General features: G+C 45.8%; 2 protein-coding genes across 2 annotated transcripts; both read left to right on the top strand.

Moving 5' to 3' along the window:
- Positions 1-6,448: 6,448 nt before the first annotated feature.
- On the top strand, positions 6,449-10,367 carry LOC119286523. The gene is made up of 3 exons (XM_037565902.1): positions 6,449-6,624; positions 6,986-7,112; positions 7,848-10,367. Exon 3 carries the CDS (start codon positions 7,960-7,962, stop codon positions 9,928-9,930), a length of 1,971 nt encoding a protein of 656 aa, XP_037421799.1. The 5' UTR covers positions 6,449-6,624; positions 6,986-7,112; positions 7,848-7,959; the 3' UTR covers positions 9,931-10,367.
- A 9,874-nt stretch (positions 10,368-20,241) lies between these two features.
- On the top strand, positions 20,242-23,565 carry LOC119286522 (cyclic nucleotide-gated ion channel 18-like). Its single transcript, XM_037565901.1, has 6 exons — positions 20,242-20,712; positions 21,137-21,349; positions 21,448-21,758; positions 21,877-21,988; positions 22,193-22,429; positions 22,522-23,565. Exons 1-6 carry the CDS (start codon positions 20,242-20,244, stop codon positions 23,350-23,352), a joined length of 2,175 nt encoding a protein of 724 aa, XP_037421798.1. The 3' UTR covers positions 23,353-23,565.
- Positions 23,566-24,361: the final 796 nt, after the last annotated feature.

Raw genomic sequence — 24,361 nt, forward strand, 5'->3', positions numbered from 1 at the left:
TTCGGACACACCATCACACTATGGTGTTCCAGGCGGTATTAATTGTGAAACAATTTCCACAATGTCTTAATTGTGTGCCAAAACTCGTAACTCAGATATTCATCTCTATGATCGTATCATAGACATTTTATCCTCTTGTCACAATGAACTTCTACTTCACTCTGAAATTATTTGAACCATTCAATAATTCAGACTTGTGTTTCATCAAGTAAATATTCTCAACATCTACTCGAATCATCTGTGAAGTAAGAACATAACGATATTCACTGCATGCCTCAGCACTCATTGGACTGCACACATCAAAATGTGTTACTTCCAACAAGTTACTATCTTGTTCCATCTTACTGAAACCGAGGCTTTTCAGTCATCTTGCCCATGTGGTATGATTTGCATATCTCAAGTGATTCAAAATCAAGTAAGTTCAAACGGTCCATTTGCATGGAGTTTCTTCATGCATATATACCAATAGACATGGTTCGCATGTCTCAAACTTTTCAAAAATGAGTGAGTCCAAAGATCCATCAACATGGAGCTTCTTCATGCATTTTATACCGATATGACTTACGTGGCAGTGCCACAAGTAAGTGGTACTATCATTACTATCTTATATCTTTTGGCATGAAAATGTGTATCACTACGACCGAGATTCAATAAACCATTCCTTTAGGTGCAAGACCATTGAAGGTATTATTCAAATAAACAGAGTAACCATTATTCTCCTTAAATGAATAACCATATTGCGATAGACATAATCCAATCATGTCTATGCTCAACGCAAACACCAATCTCGGTGGTAGAGGGAGCGTGCGATGCTTGATCATATCAACCTTGGAAACACTTCCAACATATATCGTCAGCTCACCTTTAGCTAGTCTCCGTTTATTCCGTAGCTTTTATTTCGAGTTACTAACACTTAGCAACCGAACCGGTATCCAATACCCTGGTGCTACTAGGAGTACTAGTAAAGTACACATTAACATAATGTATATCCAATATACTTCTATCGACCTTGCCAGCCTTCTCATCTACCAAGTATCTAGGGTAATTCCGCTCTAGTGACTGTTCCCCTTATTACAGAAGCACTTAGTCTCGGGTTTGGGTTCAACCTCGGGTTTCTTCATTGGTGCAGCAGCTGATTTGCCGTTTCATGAAGTATCCCTTTGTTCCCTTGCCCTTCTTGAAACTAGTGGTTTCACCAACCATCAACAATTGATGCTCCTTCTTGATTTCTACTTTCGCGGTGTCAAACAACGCGAATATTTCAAGGATCATCATATCTATCCCTGATATGTTATAGTTCATCACGAAGCTCTAGCAGCTTGGTGGTAATGACTTCGGAGAAACTATCACTATTTCATCTGGAAGATCAACTCCCACTTGATTCAAGTGATTGTTGTACTCAGACAATCTGAGCACAAGCTCAACAATTGAGCTTCTCTCCTTAGTTTGCAGGCTAAGAAAATCGTCGGAGGTCTCAAACCTCTTGACGTGGGCACGAGCCTGAAATCCTAATTTCAGCCCTCGAAACATCTCATATGTTCCGCGACGTTTCGAAAACGTCTTTGGTGCCTCTACTTAAACCATTTAACTGAACTATCACGTAGTTATCAAAACGTGTATGTTCGATGTTCGAAACATCCACAAACGAGGTTTGGGGTTCAGCACACTGAGCGGTGCATTAAGGACATAAGCTTTCTACTGTCCGCATAATCGCTACTGTCAACTTTCAACTGTATTTTCTCTAGGAACATAACTATACAGTAGAACTAAAACACGAGCTACGACATAATTTGCAAAGAGTCTTTTGACTATGTTCAAGATAATTAAGTTCATCTTATGAACTCCCACTTAGATAGACATCCCTCTGGTCATCTAAGTGATCACATGATCCGAGTCAACTAGGCCGTGTCCGATCATCACGTGAGACGGACTAGTCATCATCGGTGAACATCTTCATGTTGATCGTATCTACTATACGACTCATGCTCGACCTTTCGGTCTCCGTGTTCCGAGGCCATGTCTGCACATGCTAGGCTCGTCAAGTTAACCCTAAGTGTTTTCGCTGTGTAAAACTGTCTTACACCCGTTGTATGTGAACGTAAGAATCCATCACACCCGATCATCACGTGGTGCTTAGAAGCGACGAACTGTAGCAACGGTGCACAGTTAGGGGAGAACACTTCTTGAAATTTTGTAAGGGATCATCTTATTTACTACCGTCGTTCTAAGCAAACAAGATGCATAAACATGATAAACATCACATGCAATCAAATAGAGTAGTGACATGATATGGCCAATATCATATAGCTCCTTTGATCTTCATCTTCGGGGCTCCATGATCATCATCGTCACCGGCTTGACACCATGATCTCCATCATCATGATCTCCATCATCGTGTCTTCATGAAGTTGTCACGCCAACGACTACTTCTACTTCTATGACTAACGCGTTTAGCAATAAAGTAAAGTAGTTTACATGGCGTTCTTCAATGACACGCAGGTCATACAAAAAATAAAGACAACTCCTATGGCTCCTGCCGGTTGTCATACTCATCGACATGCAAGTCGTGAATCCTATTACAAGAACATGATCAATCTCATACATCACATATATCATTCATCACATCCTTTTGGCCATATCACATCACATAGCATACCCTGCAAAAACAAGTTAGACGTCCTCTAATTGTTGTTGCATGTTTTACGTGGCTGCTATGGGTTTCTAGCAAGAACGTTTCTTACCTACGCAACACCACAACGTGATATGCCAATTGCTATTTACCCTTCATAAGGACCCTTTTCATCGAATCCGTTCCGACTAAAGTGGGAGAGACTGGCACCCGCTAGCCACCTTATGCACCAAGTGCATGTCAATCGGTGGAACCTGTCTCACGTAAGAGTACGTGTAAGGTCGGTCCGGGCCGCTTCATCCCACAATACCATCGAAACAAGATTGGACTAGTAACGGTAAGCATATTGAACAACATCAACGCCCACAACTACTTTGTGTTCTACTCGTGCAAAGAATCTACGCAATAGACCTAGCTCATGATGCCACTGTTGGGGAACGTAGCAGAAATTCAAAAATTTTCCTACGTAACACCAAGATCTATCTATGGAGAGACCAGCAACGAGTAGAAAGGAGAGGAGAGTTTGCATCTACATACCCTTGTAGATCGCTAAGCGGAAGCGTTCAAGTGAACGGGGTTGATGGAGTCGTACTCGTCGTGATTCAAATCACCGATGACCAAGTGCCGAACGGACGGCACCTCCGCGTTCAACACACGTACAGCCCGGTGACGTCTCCCACGCCTTGATCCAGCAAGGAGAGAGGGAGAGGTTGAGGAAGACTCCATCCAACAGCAGCACAACGGCGTGGTGGTGATGGAGGAGCGTGGCAATCCTGCAGGGCTTCACCGAGCACCTACGGGAGAGGAGATGTGTCACGGGAGGGAGAGGGAGGCAACCAAAGGCCTTAGGTATGATTGCTCCTCCTTTTCCCCACTATATATAGGGCCAAGGGAGAGGGGGAGGGTGCAGCCTTGCCCCCTCCTCCAAGGAAGGGGTGCGGCTAAGGATGGGGAGGAGTCCATCCTCCCCAAGGCACCTCGGAGGTGCCTTCCCCTTTTAGGACTCTTCCCTCTCCAAGTTTCCTTGCGCATGGGCCTCTTGGGGCTGGTGCCCTTGGCCCATGTAGGCCAAGGCACACCCCCTACAGCCCATGTGGCCCCCCGGGGCAGGTGGCCCCACCCGGTGGGCCCCCGGGACCCTTCCGGTGGTCCCGGTACAATACCGATGACCCCGAAACTTGTCCCGATTGCCGAAACAGGACTTCCTATATATAAATCTTTACCTCCGGACCATTCCGGAACTCCTCGTGACGTCCGGGATCTCATCCGGGACTCCGAACAACATTCGGTAACCACATACAAGCTTCCTTTATAACCCTAGCGTCATCGAACCTTAAGTGTGTAGACCCTACGGGTTCGGGAGACATGCAGACATGACCGAGACGTTCTCCAGTCAATAACCAACAGCGGGATCTGGATACCCATGTTGGCTCCCACATGTTCCACGATGATCTCATCGGATGAACCACGATGTCAAGGACTTAATCAATCCCGTATTCAATTCCCTTTGTCTAGCGGTATTTTACTTGCCCGAGATTCGATCGTCGGTATCCAATACCTTGTTCAATCTCGTTATCGGCAAGTCACTTTACTCGTTTCGTAACACATCATCCCGTGATCAAATCCTTGGTCACATTGCGCATATGATGATGTCCTACCGAGTGGGCCCAGAGATACCTCTCCGTTTACACGGAGTGACAAATCCCAGTCTCGATCCGCATAAAACAATAGATACTTTCGGAGATACCTGTAGTGCACCTTTATAGTCACCCAGTTACGTTGTGACGTTTGATACACCCAAAGCACTCCTACGGTATCCAGGAGTTATACGATCTCATGGTCAAAGGAAGAGATACTTGACATTCGCAAAGCTCTAGCAAATGAACTACTCGATCTTTTGTGCTAGTCTTAGGATTGGGTCTTGTCCATCACATCATTCTCCTAATGATGTGATCCCGTTATCAACGACATCCAATGTCCATAGCCAGGAAACCATGACTATCTGTTGATCACAACGAGCTAGTCAACTAGAGGCTCACTAGGGACATATTGTGGTCTATATATTCACACGTGTATTACGATTTCCGGATAATACAGTTATAGCATGAATAAAAGACAATTATCATGAACAAGAAAATATAATAATAATACTTTTATTATTGCCTCTAGGGCATATTTCCAACAGAGAGGACCATAAACGAAGAGTCCCAGTACATCTGTAGATAACCTGCATTAGAGAAGTACTTTTATTGTTAAAAACCTTATCATTTATGCATAGCCAAAGCGACTAAATAACGACAAACGCTCCCACCCTGAGAAGAGTTCTAAACCTGTGAAATCCCATGTAACCAATTGCAAAATACATTAACAACACTACAAGGAATATACAAGCCAGAAGCTATTTGGATAACTGACTATATAGAACGAGCATATTTGCATTGGAAGAATAAATATTTTATTGTCTCATCATGGTGGCAAAAGAAATAAAAAATAGCATATACTGTATCAACTCTAATGCACTGTGTCACTAATGAGTAGTGACTACAAAAGATCTAGGTGTAATGGATATTTATCTTTTGTCGCTTTGTATTAAATAGGCATATGGAAAATGAGAAAAGCTCATGTCACATGAGATTTAGAATCCTGAATTTGGGTTAGATAAGTAAAAGTCATACCATGCCCTAGAAACAAGGATTATAAATGTCGACGTCATTTCCACTAGATTTATAAAGTACTTCCATCCGGAGTGTAATTGGACTAGTTGCAAAACAGAATGAGCGGTCGGTTGCAACAATAATATTTGATTCATTCCAATTATCAACCAAGGTTCAATGTTTGAAGGAGTATTAAGAACAACAACTTCAAAACCTGCAAGTTAAATTGGTAGAGATTTGCACATAAAACAAAACAAATATACGAGAACCACATAAATGTAGGTCATAATGTTTAGCTCATTATCTACACCTAGTGGGCGAGAAGATGAAATCCGGCCGCCGTAGCACACCCGGGCTGAGGCGGTTGCCCGAACGACTAGGAATGTGGTTGTGGTGCTCCTACCGCTATTGGGAAGCTGCAGATCTTGGGCAGAGCCGCCCTCGTCATGTCGGCTGATAACCAAGAGCTTGGAAGAGCAACGGCTCGACCGTGGCCACACCAGTCACTTGGGGAAGGGGTGACAACTATTCGAGCTCGAAGGTGAGCCATGGTGTTGTGGCAGCCATATCGGATGACAAAGGGGCGAGAAGCTGCCATAATCGATGCAAATCGAGCAACGACGGATGGACTCGACGGTGGGCACGGACATCCGGAGCTGCGGGAATGTGCGGTTGGGAGCTACGGGAATGGACGGTGGGGTGACGGTTGGGCCTGGGGGTTACAGCGGAGGTGGCGGTGGGTCAGGCGGAGAGGGAACTTCTGTGGAGTAGTTGGCTTTCATGACTGCCTTTTGGTTTTGTGGCACCAAGTGTAGCGGCGCTGCAAATATGCAACAACTGGAGTGCAAAATTTATGGCTGTACCACAAAATTGGCATCATCATTTATGGATAGCTGTTGGAGCAGTGTTCTTTTTTTTGACCAAAGTGCCCTAAACAACAGTTCTTTTATCAATGTCTGTTGTTTTTTTCATGTAAAAATGTCTTTTTTTTTCAATATCTGGTGCTGGAGATGCTCTAAAGACACGCCGGTCCATCTCTGCCTGACGGTAAAATGAAATCTCTCCATCCACCGTTAGGCATGCCAGCGAGCGATCCGTGCCGTCAAAAATCGTCGCCTCCATGGCTAGACTTTTCCCCTTCTTCCGTTATCCTTTCTTCCTCCTCCGTCCGACCCATATACTGTAACTAAAATCTCTTCTGTACCACCGCTGTGCCCTAGGGCCGCCGCCGTCCGACCCCGCCGCCCGTCCCCGGCCGCTTCCGTTCCATCGCGCCTCCCCCCGCCCGTCCCCCCGCCGGCGTCTCCGCCCCGTCCGCAGCCTTGAACATTGGTTTTAAAGGTACGAGCTTTCTAGTCATCCAGTGCCTGCTCTTAATCCCGAACCAACCTCCACAAATTTTGGGTGTTCACCCGCCGCAACGTCTAGATCCACCCCTTATTTTCCATGGCTCATAAGATTAGATTTTTCTTTCCTTCGGCGCGCGAGATCGGTCTCAGTCCACGCCTCACGCCGTAGGCCTTGCAAGCCAGCGTGCAGATTCAGTTTTCCTCTAAAAAATGGGGGTTGGGGAGGGTTGGTGTGCCGCTGGATGGGCTCTTTCTGGCGTTAGTGAATTACGTGCTTGTGCTGAATACTGTTACTTCTTATACCACTGGAATGGCTCTTTCTCTCGTTAATAGGGTTGTGCTAATATTTGCAGGGCAGTGCTTAAGAAGGTGTGGAGCAAAATCTTTTCAGTCACTATCGAGTTGTCTGGTGTTTTTATCACTCAAAGTAAAGTAATTTTATCCGGCCTGTAGAGCTGCTCAAATATGGAGGACAGCCAGGTATTAGTTCATGCGGAAGACAGTCAGTTCCTGGTGGGCGTACGGAACACGGGTGATTTTTCTTAGGGAAAACACCCGTGTTCACGTACGCCCATCCTTTCCCAACGTTGCCTCGGATGTCCCGTCGTTATGCCATCACGAAGGTGTTGGCCCGGTCCCGTGTACGTCTCGTGAGAAATTCTGACCCAACAGCCGAAATTGGCTCGGGAAACAGGAAAGTACCCCGTTGCGTACACGATCCGACCGACGGTAAACAGTCGCAACGATGTCCCTCCAATGTCGCCTCCGGAAAAACGTTGCCCCTCAGTGGCCACGTCATCGCTGTCCCGGTCCCCTGTACGTCTCAAGTGAAATTCTGACCCAACAGCCGAATGCGGCTCGGGAAACAGGAAAGCAGTGCCTGCTCTTAATCCCGAACCAACCTCCACAAATTTTGGGTGTTCACCCGCCGCAACGTCTAGATCCACCCCTTATTTTCCATGGCTCATAAGATTAGATTTTTCTTTCCTTCGGCGCGCGAGATCGGTCTCAGTCCACGCCTCACGCCGTAGGCCTTGCAAGCCAGCGTGCAGATTCAGTTTTCCTCTAAAAAATGGGGGTTGGGGAGGGTTGGTGTGCCGCTGGATGGGCTCTTTCTGGCGTTAGTGAATTACGTGCTTGTGCTGAATACTGTTACTTCTTATACCACTGGAATGGCTCTTTCTCTCGTTAATAGGGTTGTGCTAATATTTGCAGGGCAGTGCTTAAGAAGGTGTGGAGCAAAATCTTTTCAGTCACTATCGAGTTGTCTGGTGTTTTTATCACTCAAAGTAAAGTAATTTTATCCGGCCTGTAGAGCTGCTCAAATATGGAGGACAGCCAGGTATTAGTTCATGCGGAAGACAGTCAGGCTTTAGTTCATGCCGAAGACAGCCGGGCTTTAGTTCATGCGGAAGACAGTCGGGCTTTAGTTAATGCGGAAGACACCCAGGCTTTAGTTCAGGCCGAGGACAATCAGGTTTTAGTTCAGGTGGAAGATGGCGATGTTCTAGTTGAGGGGGATGAAGACCAGATTTTACTCGAGCCAGAGAAGGACCCTGTACCGCGTGAGCAATTCCTTTTCATTGGCCAAGAGTTTACCAATGTTGACACTTGCCGGAGTGCCATCAAGGATATGGCTGTTGCTCTGCATTTCCAGCTCCGCGTCGTGAAATCAGATCGTAGCCGATTCATTGCCAAATGCAACACAGAAGGATGCCTGTGGCGTGTGCATGTGGCCAAGTGCCACGGTGTTCCAACTTTCACGGTCCGGACATTGCAAGGAGAGCACACATGTGAGGGTGTTCAGGACCTACATCATCAGCAGGCTACTGTTAACTGGGTGGCTAGGTCTGTTGAGGCAAGGCTAAGAGATAATCCGCAGATTAAGCCAAAAGAGATATTGCAGGATATTCGGGACCAGCATGGGGTTGCTGTGTCTTATATGCAGGCATGGCGCGGAAAGGAGAGAAGCATGGCTGCTGTTCATGGTACCCTTGAGGATGGATATCGCCTTCTTCCTGCATACTGTGACCAGATTGGAAAGACAAATCCTGGTAGCGTTGCAGTATACAAAGGGGCTGGGCCAGAGAATTCCTTCCAACGGCTCTTTGTTTCATTTCATGCATCTATTTATGGTTTCTTAAATGCGTGTAGACCCCTTTTGGAAATTGACAAGGCAGATCTAAAGGGCAAGTATCTTGGGACATTGCTATGTGCTTCGGCTGTTGATGCTGATCACATGATGTTCCCTGTAGCATTTGGTGTTGTTGATTCTGAAAGTGATGAGAACTGGATGTGGTTTATTTCAGAACTGAGGAAGATGCTTGGTGTTAACACAGATAAGATGCCTGTCTTCACAATAATCTCTGAGAGACAACCACAGGTGGTTGAAGCGGTCGAGGTCAACTTCCCAACTGCTTTTCATGGATTTTGCTTGAGATACGTGAGTGAGAATTTCCGCGAGGAGTTCAAGAGTCCTAAACTTCTGAACCTTTTCTGGAGTGCCGTTTATGCTCTCACAACAGCAGAATTTGATTCAAAGGTAAAAGATATGATGCAAGTTCAAGATGTCATGCCGTGGTTCCAGAATTTTCCACCAAACCTCTGGGCAGTTGCTTACTTTGAGGGTATCAGATATGGCCATTTTAGTCTTGCGATAACTGAGATATTATATAACTGGGCCCTGGAGTGTCATGAGCTTCCCATTGTGCAAACTGTTGAATACATCAGGCACCAACTAACCTGCTGGTTTACTGAACGTCAGAACTTGGCCCTATCCCTTAACTCAGTTCTTGTTCCATCTGCTGAGAAACTTATTTCTGAATCCATTTCTGATTCAAGATGTTATCAAGTACTCAGAGCAAACAAGGTGGAGTTTGAGATTGTGTCATCTGAGCGAACAAACATTGTGGATACTCAAACCAGGTTCTGCTCGTGCCGTCGCTGGCAAATTTATGGTATTCCATGTGCACATGCTGCTGCTGCACTACTTTCATGTGGTGAAGATCCTCGCCTGTATGCACATGATTGCTTTAGTGTAATGAAGTATAGGGAAACTTACTCTCAGCGGATCTATCCAATTCCAGACAGGATCCACTGGAGCAATTCGTCCTCTGGGCCGCGAGGCCTATACAAATCAGACATGATACTTCGCCCACCAAAGATCCGAAGGCCTCCTGGCCGTCCCAAAATGAAGATTCTCAAGATGGAAAGCTTGAAACGGCCGAAACGGATCGTTCAGTGTGGCCGGTGTCATCTTCTTGGGCATTCTCAGAAAAAGTGTTCATTACGAAGCTGACATATATTTCTATCCATCTCCCTTCTTTTATGTCCAATAGTACTAGCTTTCAGCAGTTCCCTTGTTGGCATTTGGCAAGATAGGCAAAGTTCTTTCTGTTTCTTCAGATTAGAGAGTACTATCATGTATCCGGCGATGATTATAGGTCATTTTTCTGCACATATTTTCATGTAACACTGGGCCGGCTATCTCCCCTGTGACAGCTTCTCATTAGTTATTTGTTATTCAAGTAGATAGAAGAAATTGTGCTGGTTATTGTTGGTGTTGAGAGGCTGTAAGCGAGGACTGACTTCTTAGAACCATGAACAGTTAAAATAATTATTATAACTGTTCCCTGTTTTTAGGTGCAAAATCTAGAAGAGTTTGTAAGGGAGGTTGCTAGCGTTAGTGCATATGTATGAATTTATGCTCAGACTTGTGAGGACCCTTCCCTGTTTCTTCCTGTACATGTCTGCTTTTTATGACTGCAAAGTTGCATGGATACTCTCATACAGTACATGAAAAAAGTTAAAATAATTATAGTATATGTGTTTGTTTAGCATAACAAATTGCGCCGCGGGTGTCCTGTTTTTGGAAGTGACCATGTATGTTTTGGGAGAAGGCTGCAGATGATATTTTTCTTTACAGGTACTTTTTGTACTAAAGAAATTACCCTGCTTATATATTATTATTCAGTAATGATTGATTTGTGGACGTTAGTATCATCTGCCCAATTAAGCCTGCTACAGCGTTGGTATCTTCAGTCCTATATGCTTGTTTGACAGTTTGGGAATGCCACGTTTAGCTGCAAATGATATGGTTCACCCGGGCCGGTGGGTTCGTTCACCTTCAAGATTTGGGAAAGAAACGCATATAGAAGAACACGGTAATCATATCAGTAGAATGAAAGTTATTAGAGGTCATGTCAAGTAGGAGGTGTACAATTTTTGGAAAACGTAACTGTAATTTCTAACTATGCATAGACTGGGATGGGGACGACTAGATGAGCATATTGAATACACAAAGGGGCAGATTGGTGCACATAGCTCCCCCTTTTTTTGCATGGTGGTGCACATAGCTCCTGCCTGCGGCGCTGACCACTTCGTGTCTTTTATACGCAGTTTTTTTTTCTATATTTTTGTAAGGAAAAAAGTTCATTTTACTACCTTGAAAAAAGTTGATAGTTCATTTTACTACCTTGAAAAAAGTTGGTAGTTGCTTTGGTTGATTATGAGGAAAACATCTCGTCTGAGGGGGTTATAGTATGAGTTGATTATCTCTACTATTTATTAAAGGGGATCGAACGTCGTGATGGTTCGACCCCCCTTCTATCGTCAGCTATCGAAAGTCCTCCCACCGCTTCTTCCATCCCCGCCTGAAAAAAAAGGGTCAAAAAACCACAGCCCACGAACGCACGATCCCACGCCCACCCAGCCTCCTCGCCTCTCGCACCCCATGGCTCCCGATCCCGTCTCTCTTCCGGCTCCTGAGAAAAAATGTCTCCTGTTGTCGCCTCCTCGTCCAGCCCGCGGTCGCGGTCCAGGCCGTCGGCGGCGGGATCCAGTCCCATGAAGAAATTCTCTACTCCTCCCTCTTATCTGTACCATTCTAGATCGCGTCCAACCATCGGCGAGCTTGGCGGCGGTGCAGAAGGAGGGCGTCAGTACATCGGCGCTAGAGTACTGGCCCTGGGGGTGGTGTGCCCCTGTCTCGGCCCCCTGCTGCGATCTTGAGAGCCATCATGCCGTCGGCGCCCATCGCGAACAATTAAGGCTCCTCCGTTGGGGTAGTGGTTGTAGAGGCTGGTGAAGAGCCTCAGCCGTGATGAGGATGATGTCGCATGGCGGGGGCGGGAGCTGAACCATGGGGAGGGTTCCTAGGAGCCGTTGGCCGGGAGCGGCCGCCAAAGGGGTCACGCGCAGGACGGGAGTGCAAGCACGGGTATGGGTCCGAGAGTCGCCAGCTGCCCACGAAGACATCGTGGCGGTGCTCCATGGTGCGAAAGAGCTAGATGAGGCAGCGGCAGTCTGCCATGGATGATGTGAGGGCGTGGTATGGGGATGGATTTTGGGGGATCTAGCTGCTGATTGGTTCATCGACTAACTGAAACTAAGTATAGTTTCTCTCTGGTTTGTGTTTCTCTGTGGTACACTCATGTTGTAATTGGCAGGACCAAATTGGCAGCGACAAAGCACGAGCTACCAACCTTCTCTGCTCTCCTGCTACAACAAGGTACCAAATTGAAGCTGTCACCGCGACCCCAATCCCCTCTCACGTGCAGTATGATGGACACCCACAAGGCTGAGAAGTCAGCGCAACAGAGCTTATGCAGGCGGACGCTAATCCGCAATCAAGAGAAGATGACTGGTACACTCGTGGCTCATCTTATTTTGTAATTGATTGTTTTGTTAATTTTTTCCCCATGCGAACCGTATTAGAGGTACTACGGCCAACATGGTCCATGCTGCTAAGGCCATGGTGGAGAACGTCAGCACCATTGTGCCTGTTGTGCACTTTGTGTTGCCCATATGAGACTATGTCTCCCTTTGCTGACATCTCTGTTGCATGATATTGACTGAATTCATAGGCAACTCTTCACCAATCCCATTGTATGTTTTTCATATATCTAGATTCAGTTGGTTGATGCTGACAGACACGTTTCATAGGCAACTCGACCAAATAGAATCATTATCAAAGCACCGCTCTTTGATTTATTTTCATTGTTCAATCGCCTATTGACTTGCTATCAGGTCCTAATTTCTAAAAGATGATTCTATTTTAGTTATGTTTTGTATTGTACTATCAAAATAAACAAGTTTATTTATGGCTTATGGTGAAGGATAGAAGATATGCAGGGAACAATTACTCGGAATATTGTTTCGGTTATGATAATTGCAAAATAGAGGAGTTACATATAGAAGAGTAGAATCAGTTTCTTATTTTACCTTTACCGTGGACCGTTAAAGAGTACTTTAAGTTTCTTATTTAGGTTGTGCACCTTAACCCTGAATGTTATGGAATAATGTTGAAATTACCTAACTGAATTGCAATCATGTTTTGGCTTTCATGCAGGCTAATGCAGTGCTGATGGGAGGTAAATGACCACGGTGGAGATGGTGGAGAGGAGCAGAAAATGCGTGGTAAACTTGCTCCATTGTGCTTGCACTCAAGGTGCGTCTATGCCAACAGCGGTACATGTGTCTAAAAAAGCAGGGGGTTGGGGGAAACCAATCAACAGGTGAGTTAGATCCTTTTTAGTTCCAGGCCACCATTTTACGGCAGAGAAGAGTAGCAAAACTCATGGTATTGTTGCTGTTAACAGAAACATGCATTTTCTGTTAATATTTGTACGCACTAATGATTGCATGGATTTTTTTTGTGCAGTCCTAGTGTAAGAATTGAAGCAATAGCCCCTTTCATGTTCTATTTTTTCTCTTTTCAAATATCACATTTTCTATCAGCGTCAATATATATGCAAAGTGTGGTTATTACAATTATTACAGGTTGTTTGGTTATTACTCCCTCCGTTCCTAAATACTTGTCTTTCTAGGCATTTCAACAAATGACTACATACGGAGCAAAATGAGTGAATCTACACTCTAAAATATGTCTACATACATCCGTATGTAGTAGTCATTTGAAATGTCTAGAAAGACAAATATTTAGGAACGGAGGGAGTAGATAGCAATCTGTGGTAGTAATTGCACTTCTGCCAAGTACAGAGTAATGACTAAAACAAGCATCAATTGTGTAAATTATTGATTAATCTTGTCTGGTCGTAGGGTTCCTAATCAACGTTATCAGATATCTTACTCCGTCGCCTCTGCTTACTTTCACCCTAAGCGAGAAGACTATTTTAAAAATTATTCCAGTATTATAGAGCTTCTTATATTTTTCTTCCTTTGGGCATAGACAAGCATTCACAATGAATACTATTATATGCAGTACATGTCTGTAGTTAGCATGGATCATCTGGTTAGTAGACAAAAGTTCAGGCTTCAGTGTTAATTTCCTAAGTGTATCATCATTACCGATGATTGGTTACCAAAGGGCACCCCACTTTTGTACCAATAACATGATTATCTTACAGTTTTGCTAAAGCACATCTAGATGTGCCATAAGTATTGCACATCTAAGTCCTATATCGTTGATTTTACATCAAGATTCGTGTGAATATTTTCCTTTTCTTTTTTCTTTCATCTTTATGTTTGATTCACTCACTTAGATGTGCAATAACTAGAGCATATCTAGATGTGCCCTAGACATACTCATTATCTTAATACAAAGTTTTTTTTTTCAAATGAGCCACAGAGCCAAATGAAAATTCCACGAACGAATTGAGGGTGAAAAATGTCAACCTTATTTCTTCAGGGGATGGAGTGGAGATTGAGAAACATAGCGAGATGTGAGAAACGGGGAAACTTTGCTGTACATACATAACTTTGATGTGAGAAATGGGAAACATAGCTATGTTGTATGGAAACATAGCTAGATGTACATACATTTACCCCATGGACAATTGAGAAACATAGCTAGATGGGAGAAACGATGACAAGTATATTGTATGAAAAAGAAAACATAAGCCAATATTTTATGGGAGTGGTGCTCTAAGCAGAGAGGTTGTTAGGGCTCCGGGAGGGCGACGACCCTCTCTTGAACTGATGATGAGGAAGAGCAAGGCTGATTGTGCATTCAACAATGATGGTGAGACAACTAGCAAGGTTGAGTCGGCGGTGGAGATCAATGATGATGGTGAATGAGATGTAAGTTTGTTGTTCCGTGGCAACGTACGGGCACTCAACTAGTGCTACTAAGACGATGATAATGGGTCAAATGGCCTCAAACTACCCACTGACCTCGCCTTATAAAGGAGGCGGGGTCTAGGGTTACAAGTTAAATTAACCAACCTAGAGCCTTGATCGCCTGACTAATCCTTGGCGTTCATGCCAGGATGAACAACCTTCTTGAAGTCCAACCTTGTAACGTGCGAGGGGCCCTTGCCATATCCTAGATACTTGGGTCCTGAGGACGGCCTATTGAAATGCCTCCCAATCGATGGGCCACCCCGGTATAGTACACTGACATCTGTGTTGACTTGGGTTTTAGTTATGTTCTTGTGGTTTTTCTTCATCGTGCCGAGGTGTTGCTAGAGATGGTATTTATTCTGAGAGGAGAGCGGAGTTGTATCATGGGTGGTTCGGCTGTTCTTCTGCATTTTGGCCTCGGTGTCAGCCGGTGGTTGTTGTAAGAGCACCTTAGAAGCTCGTATTCTGCACTGAAACCACATAATTGCTACTATAACGTTTACATGGGCCCAACCACTAAGCTCTCGCTCGCTCAGCTCGGCTCCCGGCTCCAGTCGCCCATTTAATTTTTCCAGCTCGCTCCACAACTATATGATAAAAAACCGGCTATTTTAAAGTTCATTAACATCTTATTTTTAAAGTTCATTAAATCAAAAGATGTTAATGGATTTTAATGATCTAAGACTTTCAAAAACGCTGCAAATTAAAAAAATGTATTCTAAAAAAATGATCAAGAATTTTAAAATATTCATGTATTTCAGAAAATGTTCACGGATTTGAAATTTAGTAATGTTCACAAACTTCAAAACTGTTCGTGAATTTTTAAAATATTCACGAATTTTTCCCACCAATTTTTCCAGCCGTGATGAGGATGATGTCGCATGGCGGGGGCGGGAGCTGAACCATGGGGAGGGTTCCTAGGAGCCGTTGGCCGGGAGCGGCCGCCAAAGGGGTCACGCGCGGGACGGGAGTGCGAGCACGGGTATGGGTCCGAGAGTCGCCGGCTGCCCACGAAGACATCGTGGCGGTGCTCCATGGTGCGAAAGAGCTAGATGAGGCAGCGGCAGTTTGCCATGGATGATGTGAGGGCGTGGTATGGGGATGGATTTTGGGGGATCTAGCTGCTGATTGGTTCATCGACTAACTGAAACTAAGTATAGTTTCTCTCTGGTTTGTGTTTCTCTGTGGTACACTCATGTTGTAATTGGCAGGACCAAATTGGCAGCGACAAAGCACGAGCTACCAACCTTCTCTGCTCTCCTGCTACAACAAGGTATCAAATTGAAGCTTTCACCGCGACCCCAATCCCCTCTCACGTGCAGTATGATGGACGCCCACAAGGCTGAGAAGTCAGCGCAACAGAGCTTATGCAGGCGGACGCTAATCCGCAATCAAGAGAAGATGACTGGTACACTCGTGGATCATCTTATTTTGTAATTGATTGTTTTGTTAATTTTTCCCCATGCGAACCGTATTAGAGGTACTACGGCCAACATGGTCCATGCTGCTAAGGCCATGGTGGAGAACGTCAGCACCATTGTGCCTGTTGTGCACTTTGTGTTGCCCATATGAGACTATGTCTCCCTTTGCTGACATCTCTGTTGCATGATATTGATTGAATTCATAGGCAACTCTTCACCAATCCCATTGTATGTTTTTCATATATCTAGATTCAGTTGGTTGATGCTGACAGACACGTTTCATAGGCAACTCGACCAAATAGAATCATTATCACAGCACCGCTCTTTGATTTATTTTCATTGTTCAATCCCCTATTGACTTGCCATCAGGTCCTAATTTCTAAAAGATGATTCTATTTTAGTTATGTTTTGTATTGTACTATCAAAATAAACAAGTTTATTTATGGCTTATGGTGAAGGATAGAAGATATGCAGGGAACAATTACTCTGAATATTGTTTCGGTTATGATAATTGCAAAATAGAGGAGTTACATATAGAAGAGTAGAATCAGTTTCTTATTTTACCTTTACTGTGGACCGTTAAAGAGCACTTTAAGTTTCTTATTTAGGTTGTGCACCTTAACCCTGAATGTTATGGAATAATGTTGAAATTACCTAACTGAATTGCAATCATGTTTTGGCTTTCATGCAGGCTGATGCAGTGCTGATGGGAGGTAGATGACCACGGTGGGGATGGTGGAGAGGAGCAGAAAATGCGTGGTAAACTTGCTCCATTGTGCTTGCACTCAAGGTGTGTCTATGCCAACAGCGGTACGTATGTCTAAAAAAGCAGGGGGTTGGGGGAAACCAATCAACAGGTGAGTTAGATCCTTTTTAGTTCCAGGCCACCATTTTACGGCAGAGAAGAGTAGCAAAACTCATGGTATTGTTGTTGTTAACAGAAACATGCATTTTCTGTTAATATTTGTACGCACTAACGATTGCATGGATTTTTTTTGTGCAGTCCTAACGTAAGAATTGAAGCAATAGCCCCTTTCATGTTCTATTTTTTCTCTTTTCAAATATCACATTTTCTATCAGCGTACATATATATATATATGCAAAGTGTGGTTATTACAATTATTACAGGTTGTTTGGTTATTAGATAGCAATCTGTGGTAGTAATTGCACTTCTGCCAAGTACAGAGTAATGACTAGAACAAGCATCAATTGTGTAAGTTATTGATTAATCTTGTCTGGTCGTAGGGTTCCTAATCGACGTTATCAGGTATCTTATTCTGTCGCCTCTGCTTACTTTCACCCTAAGCGAGAAGACTATTTCAAAAATTATTCCAGTATTATAGAGCTTCTTATAATTTTCTTCCTTTGGACATAGACAAGCATTCACGATGAATACTATTATATGCAGTACATGTCTGTAGTTAGCATGGATCATCTGGTTAGTAGACAAAAGTTCAGGTTTCAGTGTTAATTTCCTAAGTGTATCATCATTACCGATGATTGGTTACCAAAGGGCACCCCACTTTTGTACTAATAACATGATTATCTTACAGTTTTGCTAAAGCACATCTAGATGTGCCATAAGTATTGCACATCTAAGTCCTATATCGTTGATTTTACATCAAGATTCGTGTGAATATTTTCCTTTTCTTTTTTCTTTTTCATCTTTATGTTTGATTCACTCACTTAGATATGCAATAACTAGAGCATATCTAGATGTGCCCTAGACATACTCATTATCTTAATACAAAGATTTTTTTTTTCAAATGAGCCACAGAGCCAAATGAAAATTCCACGAACGAATTGAGGGTGGAAAATGTCAACCTTATTTCTTCAGGGGATGGAGTGGAGATTGAGAAATATAGCTAGATGTGAGAAACGGAGAAACTTTGATGTACATACATAACTTTGATGTGAGAAATGGGAAACATAGCTATGTTGTATGGAAACATAGCTAGATGTACATACATTTACCCCGTGGACAATTGAAAACATAGCTAGATGGGAGAAACAATGACAAGTATATTGTATGGAAAAGAAAACATAAGCCAATATTTTATGGGAGTGGTGCTCTAAGCAGAGAGGTTGTTAGGGCTCCGGGAGGGCGACGACCCTCTCTTGAACTGATGATGAGGGAGAGCAAGGCTGATTGTGCATTCAACAATGATGGTGAGACAACTAGCAAGGTTGAGTCGGCGGTGGAGATCAATGATGATGGTGAATGAGATGTAAGTTTGTTGTTCCGTGGCAACGCACGGGCACTCAACTAGTGCTACTAAGACGATGATAATGGGTCAAATGGCCTCAAACTACCCACTGACCTCGCCTTATAAAGGAGGCGAGGTCTAGGGTTACAAGTTAACTTAACCAACCTAGAGCCTTGATCGCCTGACTAATCCTTGGCGTTCATGCCAGGATGAACAACCTTCTTGAAGTCCAACCTTGTAACGTGCGAGGGGCCCTTGCCATATCCTAGATACTTGGGTCCTGAGGACGGCCTATTGAAATGCCTCCTAATCGATGGGCCAACCCGGTATAGTACACTGACATCTGTGTTGACTTGGGTTTTAGTTATGTTCTTGTGGTTTTTCTTCATCGTGCCGAGGTGTTGCTAGAGATGGTATTTATTCTGAGAGGAGAGCGGAGCTGTATCATGGGTGGTTCGGCTGTTCTTCTGCATTTTGGCCTCGGTGTCAGCCGGTGGTTGTTGTAAGAGCACCTTAGAAGCTCGTATTCTGCACTGAAACCACATAATTGCTACTATAACATTTACATGGGCCCAACCACTAAGCTCTTGCTCGCTCAGCTCGGCTCCCGGCTCCAGTCGCCCATTTAATTTTTCCAGCTCGCTCCACAACTATATGATAAAAACCCGGCTATTTTAAAGTTCATTAACATCTTATTTTTAAAGTTCATTAAATCAAAAGATGTTAATGGATTTTAATGATCCAAGACTTTCAAAAACGCTGCAAATTAAAAAATGTTTTCTAAAAAATGATCAAGAATTTTAAAATATTCATGTATTTCAGAAAATGTTCACGGATTTGAAATTTAGTAATGTTCACAAACTTCAAAACTGTTCGTGAATTTTTAAAATATTCACGAATTTTTCCCACCAATTAAGAAATTGATCAGGGATTTTAAAAAGTTCACAAATTTTAGTGTGAAAAATAAATTTAAGGGTAGAAAAGAAAAGAAAACCAGAAAATAATAAAAGGAAAAAAAAGAAACAGGAACCCTCTACCAACTATACACACCTTTACAGTAGGGCCTCAGCGACCCCACAACCCTCGACGCACAAGGAAGTTCCAAATCTAGAGAGCCTAGTGATTCTCGAAAAAAAAATCTGGAGAGCCTAGTATCTTTTTATTATTAACTGTGTGGTAGCGCAAACAAATGACGTATGACAAGCACTGCTTCTAGTTCCGCGGAGCTGACAACGTGGCTATGCGTTTTGGTTAGTTCTCCGGCTCCAATTCCGATCAATAAAAGTTGGACAACCTCGGTTCGTTGGGAGCGTGTGGGATTTGTGTTCTCGACTCTATCTGGCTGGATCTGGGATGTTATTTTTTTCGATAAAGGGAAAGATCTGAGATGTTCTACAGGCCTTCTTTGATGTTTTATTCTCCGGAGCGACGATTCGCTATGTAAACTGTGGCCACCCGCGGCTTGGTCTACATCGGCGATTTTTCGACCGCTGCTTCTACAAGCTTTTGCATTTCAACAAGTTCGCTCCCCGAAGACGGAGACCCTGATGCGACAATGAGCATGTAGGGTCATCTGGGTCAAGGAATTGAGGTGCCAAATTCACATATAATGGATTCCGAAGAGTTAATTTAGGTTCGCACAACTTACAAATAATGTCGGTTTTTTTTTTTGTTAAAAAACATTGAAGGGTCGATTGGAGCTGTAGAAATTTGCTTGGGGAGAGCAGAGCACCCGCCCAAATGCCGTATGCCGATTTGGGCGAAGCAAAGCACCCGCAACGCGCGGCCGCCGCACCACCTCGTGGCCCCGATGGAAGCCGCACCACCCACCCCACCCGCGCACGCGCATGCAATGCATGACGATCGACGCCCCGACGCCCACCGCCGCGAGCGCCGCCCATGGCCGGCTTCCTCCAGCGCCACGTCCTCCCGCCCTTCCGCCGCCCGCCGCTCCCCTTCTTCCGCCACGGCGCCTCCTCCTCCAACCAGCCCCCGGGCCGCCGGCCATGGACGCCCAGCCGCATCCTCGACCCCGGGGACGACGTCGTCCTTAACTGGAACCGCCTCTTCCTCGTCACCTGCATGGTCGGCCTCTTCGTCGACCCCATGTACTTCTACCTCCTCTACGCCAAGACGCAGGCGTGCGTCAAGATGAACATGGGCATCGGCGTCGCCGTCACCGCCGTGCGCACCGTCGCCGACCTCTTCTACCTCGCGCACATGATCCTCAAGTTCCGCACCGCCTTCGTCGCGCCCAGCTCGCGCGTCTTCGGGCGCGGCGAGCTCGTCAGGGACCCCGACCAGATCGCCATCCGGTACCTCAAGAACGACTTCATCATCGATCTCGCCGCCATGCTCCCGATTCCCCAGGCATGCCTCCGTCCCTCCCTCCTTCTCCCTATCTCTCCATCGTCAATGCACGTATCCACAGCGACGCATTTCTTTTTCAAATCCGGCAATCTTTGTACCTATGTTGCTCGTCGCATGTGTCAAATTTCAGAAATGTCATTACAGTGTGATGAATTTTGACGTGATACAGTCAATCAATCCTGTGTTCCTTGTGAAGGACATGATTAATGTGCATGCAACGACAGTGCATTCAGACCTTGATACAGCTTCCCTGATCAAATATTGTGTTAGTTATATAGCTCAAATGCATAAGCAGGAATGTTTCAGAGAGTCAAACACAATAGCTAGCTAGCTAGCTAGCTAATTTGATGCGTTCGGCAATAGTCACATACTGAATACTACTACTAGTACGTGATAATTAAGCTGAGCAGGCCGATCGTTGCAGATCATTATCTGGTTTGTGATACCAGCTGTGAGCACCACCTCAGCAAACCACACCAACAACACGCTCTCGATGATCGTGCTGATCCAGTACATACCCAGAGTGTTCCTCATCATATCCCTCAACTCCAAGATCGTCAAGTCCAGTGGAGTGGTCACAAGAACTGCCTGGGCAGGGGCCGCCTACAACCTGCTTCTCTACACGCTGGCCAGCCATGTATGTATGCATGCATGCACGCCGTCGTCTTTGTGTTCCTCGTTCCATTTCGAACAGAACAGAGCAATAGATTCACATGGTGGGTGTATGTTATGTAGGTTCTGGGAGCCCTGTGGTACCTGCTGTCCATAGAGAGGCAGTACACCTGCTGGGTGGACCAATGCACAAGCGATAATGGCACTGACCCCAGGGTGCCCATATGTGACATGAGCTATCTGGACTGCAAATCGCTCGAGGATCCTGTTCGGATGAAGTGGCACGCGGCTAGCAACATCACTAAGCAGTGCGGACTTCCCGGGGCGAGATTTGAGTACGGGTTGTTCGAGGATGCTCTGAAGCTTGATATCGTCGATGCGTCCTTCTTCGAGAAGTATCTCTACTGCCTCTGGTGGGGTTTCCGGAACCTGAGGTGTGCATACATGTATATAAAGATGCAGTTCTTCTGATGTCTGAACTGAGTATGCGATCATTATAAATAAACACATGATGATGCAAGGATAACTGAATTTGTGTTTGTTTTCTGCAAGTTCTTATGGACAGAACTTGCAGAACAGCACCTACGCAGGGGAGACTATATTCTGCATCCTGATCTGCATCATGGGCCTTGTTTTCTTCTCACATCTCATTGGAAACATGCAGGTATTTATTTATTTGTTATCATGAAATTGGATGCTCATTTTTCATGTTTCAGAAACTGTCCTAAAGCTGTGGTTATTGCCCAAATCAACATAGTGCAGAAAATTCTCAAACTTATGCTTTCATGTGCAAGAATTATTATCACCAGAAACTGTTCGCACCATTATGTTCACATACATTGTTCCATCTTGGCCTTTTGTTTCGCAGACGTACTTGCAGTCGATGACGGTGAGGCTGGAGGAGTGGCGGGTGAAGCGGCGCGACATCGAGGAGTGGATGCGTCACCGGCAGCTTCCCCTGGAGCTCCAGGAGCGCGTCCGGAGGTTCTTCCAGTACAAGTGGCTGGCCACCAGGGGCGTCGACGAGGAATCCATCCTCCAGTCGCTGCCCCTCGACCTCCGCCGCGAGATCCAGCGCCACCTCTGCCTCGCCCTCGTCCGGCGGGTACGTTGCCATATGCCATTTGCTCTTCGCCGCCGGTACGGTAAGGTGACTCCGACGCTGAACGTCGGCATTGATCGTGGTCTTGCTTGCAGGTGCCCTTCTTCTCGCAGATGGACGAGCAGCTGCTGGACGCCATCTGCGAGCGGCTGGTGTCGTCGCTGAGCACCAAGGACGCGTACATCGTGCGGGAGGGCGACCCCGTGAGCGAGATGCTCTTCATCATCCGTGGCGAGCTGGAGAGCTCGACGACGGACGGCGGCCGGACCAACTTCTTCAGCTCCATCACGCTCCGGCCGGGGGACTTCTGCGGCGAGGAGCTGCTGACGTGGGCGCTGATGCCCAACCCGAGCCTCAACTTCCCGCAGTCCACGCGCACGGTGCGGTCAGTGACGGAGGTGGAGGCGTTCGCGCTGCGCGCCGAGGACCTCAAGTACGTGGCCAACCAGTTCAAGCGCCTCCACAGCAAGCGGCTGCAGCACGCGTTCCGGTACTACTCCCACCAGTGGCGGAGCTGGGGCGCGTGCTTCGTGCAGGGCGCCTGGAGGCGGTACAAGAAGAGGAAGCTCGCCAGGGAGCTCATGAAGCAGGAGGGGCTCCTCTACGACGGCCAGGGCGACGCCGGCGACGACGACGGGCAGGGCGGGGCCGGCGCCATCGCCGGCGCCGACGCCAGCACGCCGCTGCTCGGCGAGTACAAGGGCGGCTCTGGCGCGGCGGCGTCGTCGTCCGCGGAGGGCGGCGACGGCGGCGGCACGCACCTGGGCGCCACGTTCCTGGCATCCAAGTTCGCCAAGAACACCAAGAAGGGCGCGCACCAGAAGAGCATGTCGCAGCGGATCGACGACGTGTCCACCATGAAGTTCCCCAAGCTGGCCAAGCCGGACGAGCCGGATTTCTCTTTGCACTCCGAGGACACGCTGTAAAAAGGAACACCGAACACGATACGTACACTGCGTGCAGCCGAAACCACTACCGTTTCTTCTCTTGTTCGGTTGTTCCTCCTCCTCTTCCTTTGTTGGGTCACTAAACGCTGGCCAGGATCATGAAAGGGCTGCTGCGTAGATAGATGGAGCTGGAGTCGCATGTTGTACTGTACACTAGTGCTGATTTAGTAAAGTTGATCTTACTTGAGAAACACTTACCAATGTAAGTCTACTCCAGCGATCCTGCCTGAATGTGAAAAGCTGACCAGACATGTTGTGAGAGGTAAGAACATCTACGACAAAGGCCCTTATACGTCTGCGGACGCATCTGAACACGCCACAGTGACCGGGCACATATCAAAAGTCCGTCTCCACAACATGCTTCCTGAAACAAAATCCTCAAATCTATACTAGTTTCATGCAACGTGAAATTACATACGTAATTAAATACACATGTTATCGGACTATCAAAATTTGACATGTTCTACTAGCTATGATAGTGAAAGAAGTTCATCCACGACTACCCTTGCCCCCTTGTCGTCTTGGTTGGTCGAAGATGCAAAACGGATCAAGGCAATCTGCTCACTCTCGGAGCTGTCCAATCCGTCACGGTCCTTGTCGGTGTCAAAACCGGCGGATCTCGGGTAGGGGGTCCCGAACTGTGCATCTAGGCCGGATGGTAACAGGAGGCAGGGGACACGATGTTTTACCCAGGTTCGGGCCCTCTTGATGGAGGTAAAACCCTACGTCCTGCCTGATTGATATTGATGATATGGGTAGTACAAGAGTAGATCTACCACGAGATCAGAGAGGCTAAACCCTAGAAGCTAACCTATGGTATGATTGTGTGTTATGGTTGTTGTCCTACGGACTAAAACCCTTTAGTTTATATAGACACCGGAGAGGGTTAGGGTTACACAAAGGTCGGTTACAAAGGAGGAGATATCCATATCCATATTGCCTAGCTTGCCTTACACGCCAAGTAGAGTCCCATCCGGACACGAGACGG

Source organism: Triticum dicoccoides, chromosome 4A (genome assembly GCF_002162155.2).
Source record: "Triticum dicoccoides isolate Atlit2015 ecotype Zavitan chromosome 4A, WEW_v2.0, whole genome shotgun sequence".
Lineage (NCBI taxonomy): Eukaryota > Viridiplantae > Streptophyta > Magnoliopsida > Poales > Poaceae > Triticum > Triticum dicoccoides.

Excerpts from the sequence above, each read along its gene's own strand:
- LOC119286523 (XM_037565902.1), top strand. The coding sequence starts at position 7,960 with ATGGAGGACAGCCAGGTATTAGTTCATGCGGAAGACAGTCAGGCTTTA.
- LOC119286522 (XM_037565901.1), top strand. The coding sequence starts at position 20,242 with ATGGCCGGCTTCCTCCAGCGCCACGTCCTCCCGCCCTTCCGCCGCCCG. Across the intron at positions 21,350-21,447 it reads TCTACACGCTGGCCAGCCAT|GTTCTGGGAGCCCTGTGGTA; the intron begins GTATGTATGCAT and ends TATGTTATGTAG. Across the intron at positions 22,430-22,521 it reads GCCTCGCCCTCGTCCGGCGG|GTGCCCTTCTTCTCGCAGAT; the intron begins GTACGTTGCCAT and ends TCTTGCTTGCAG.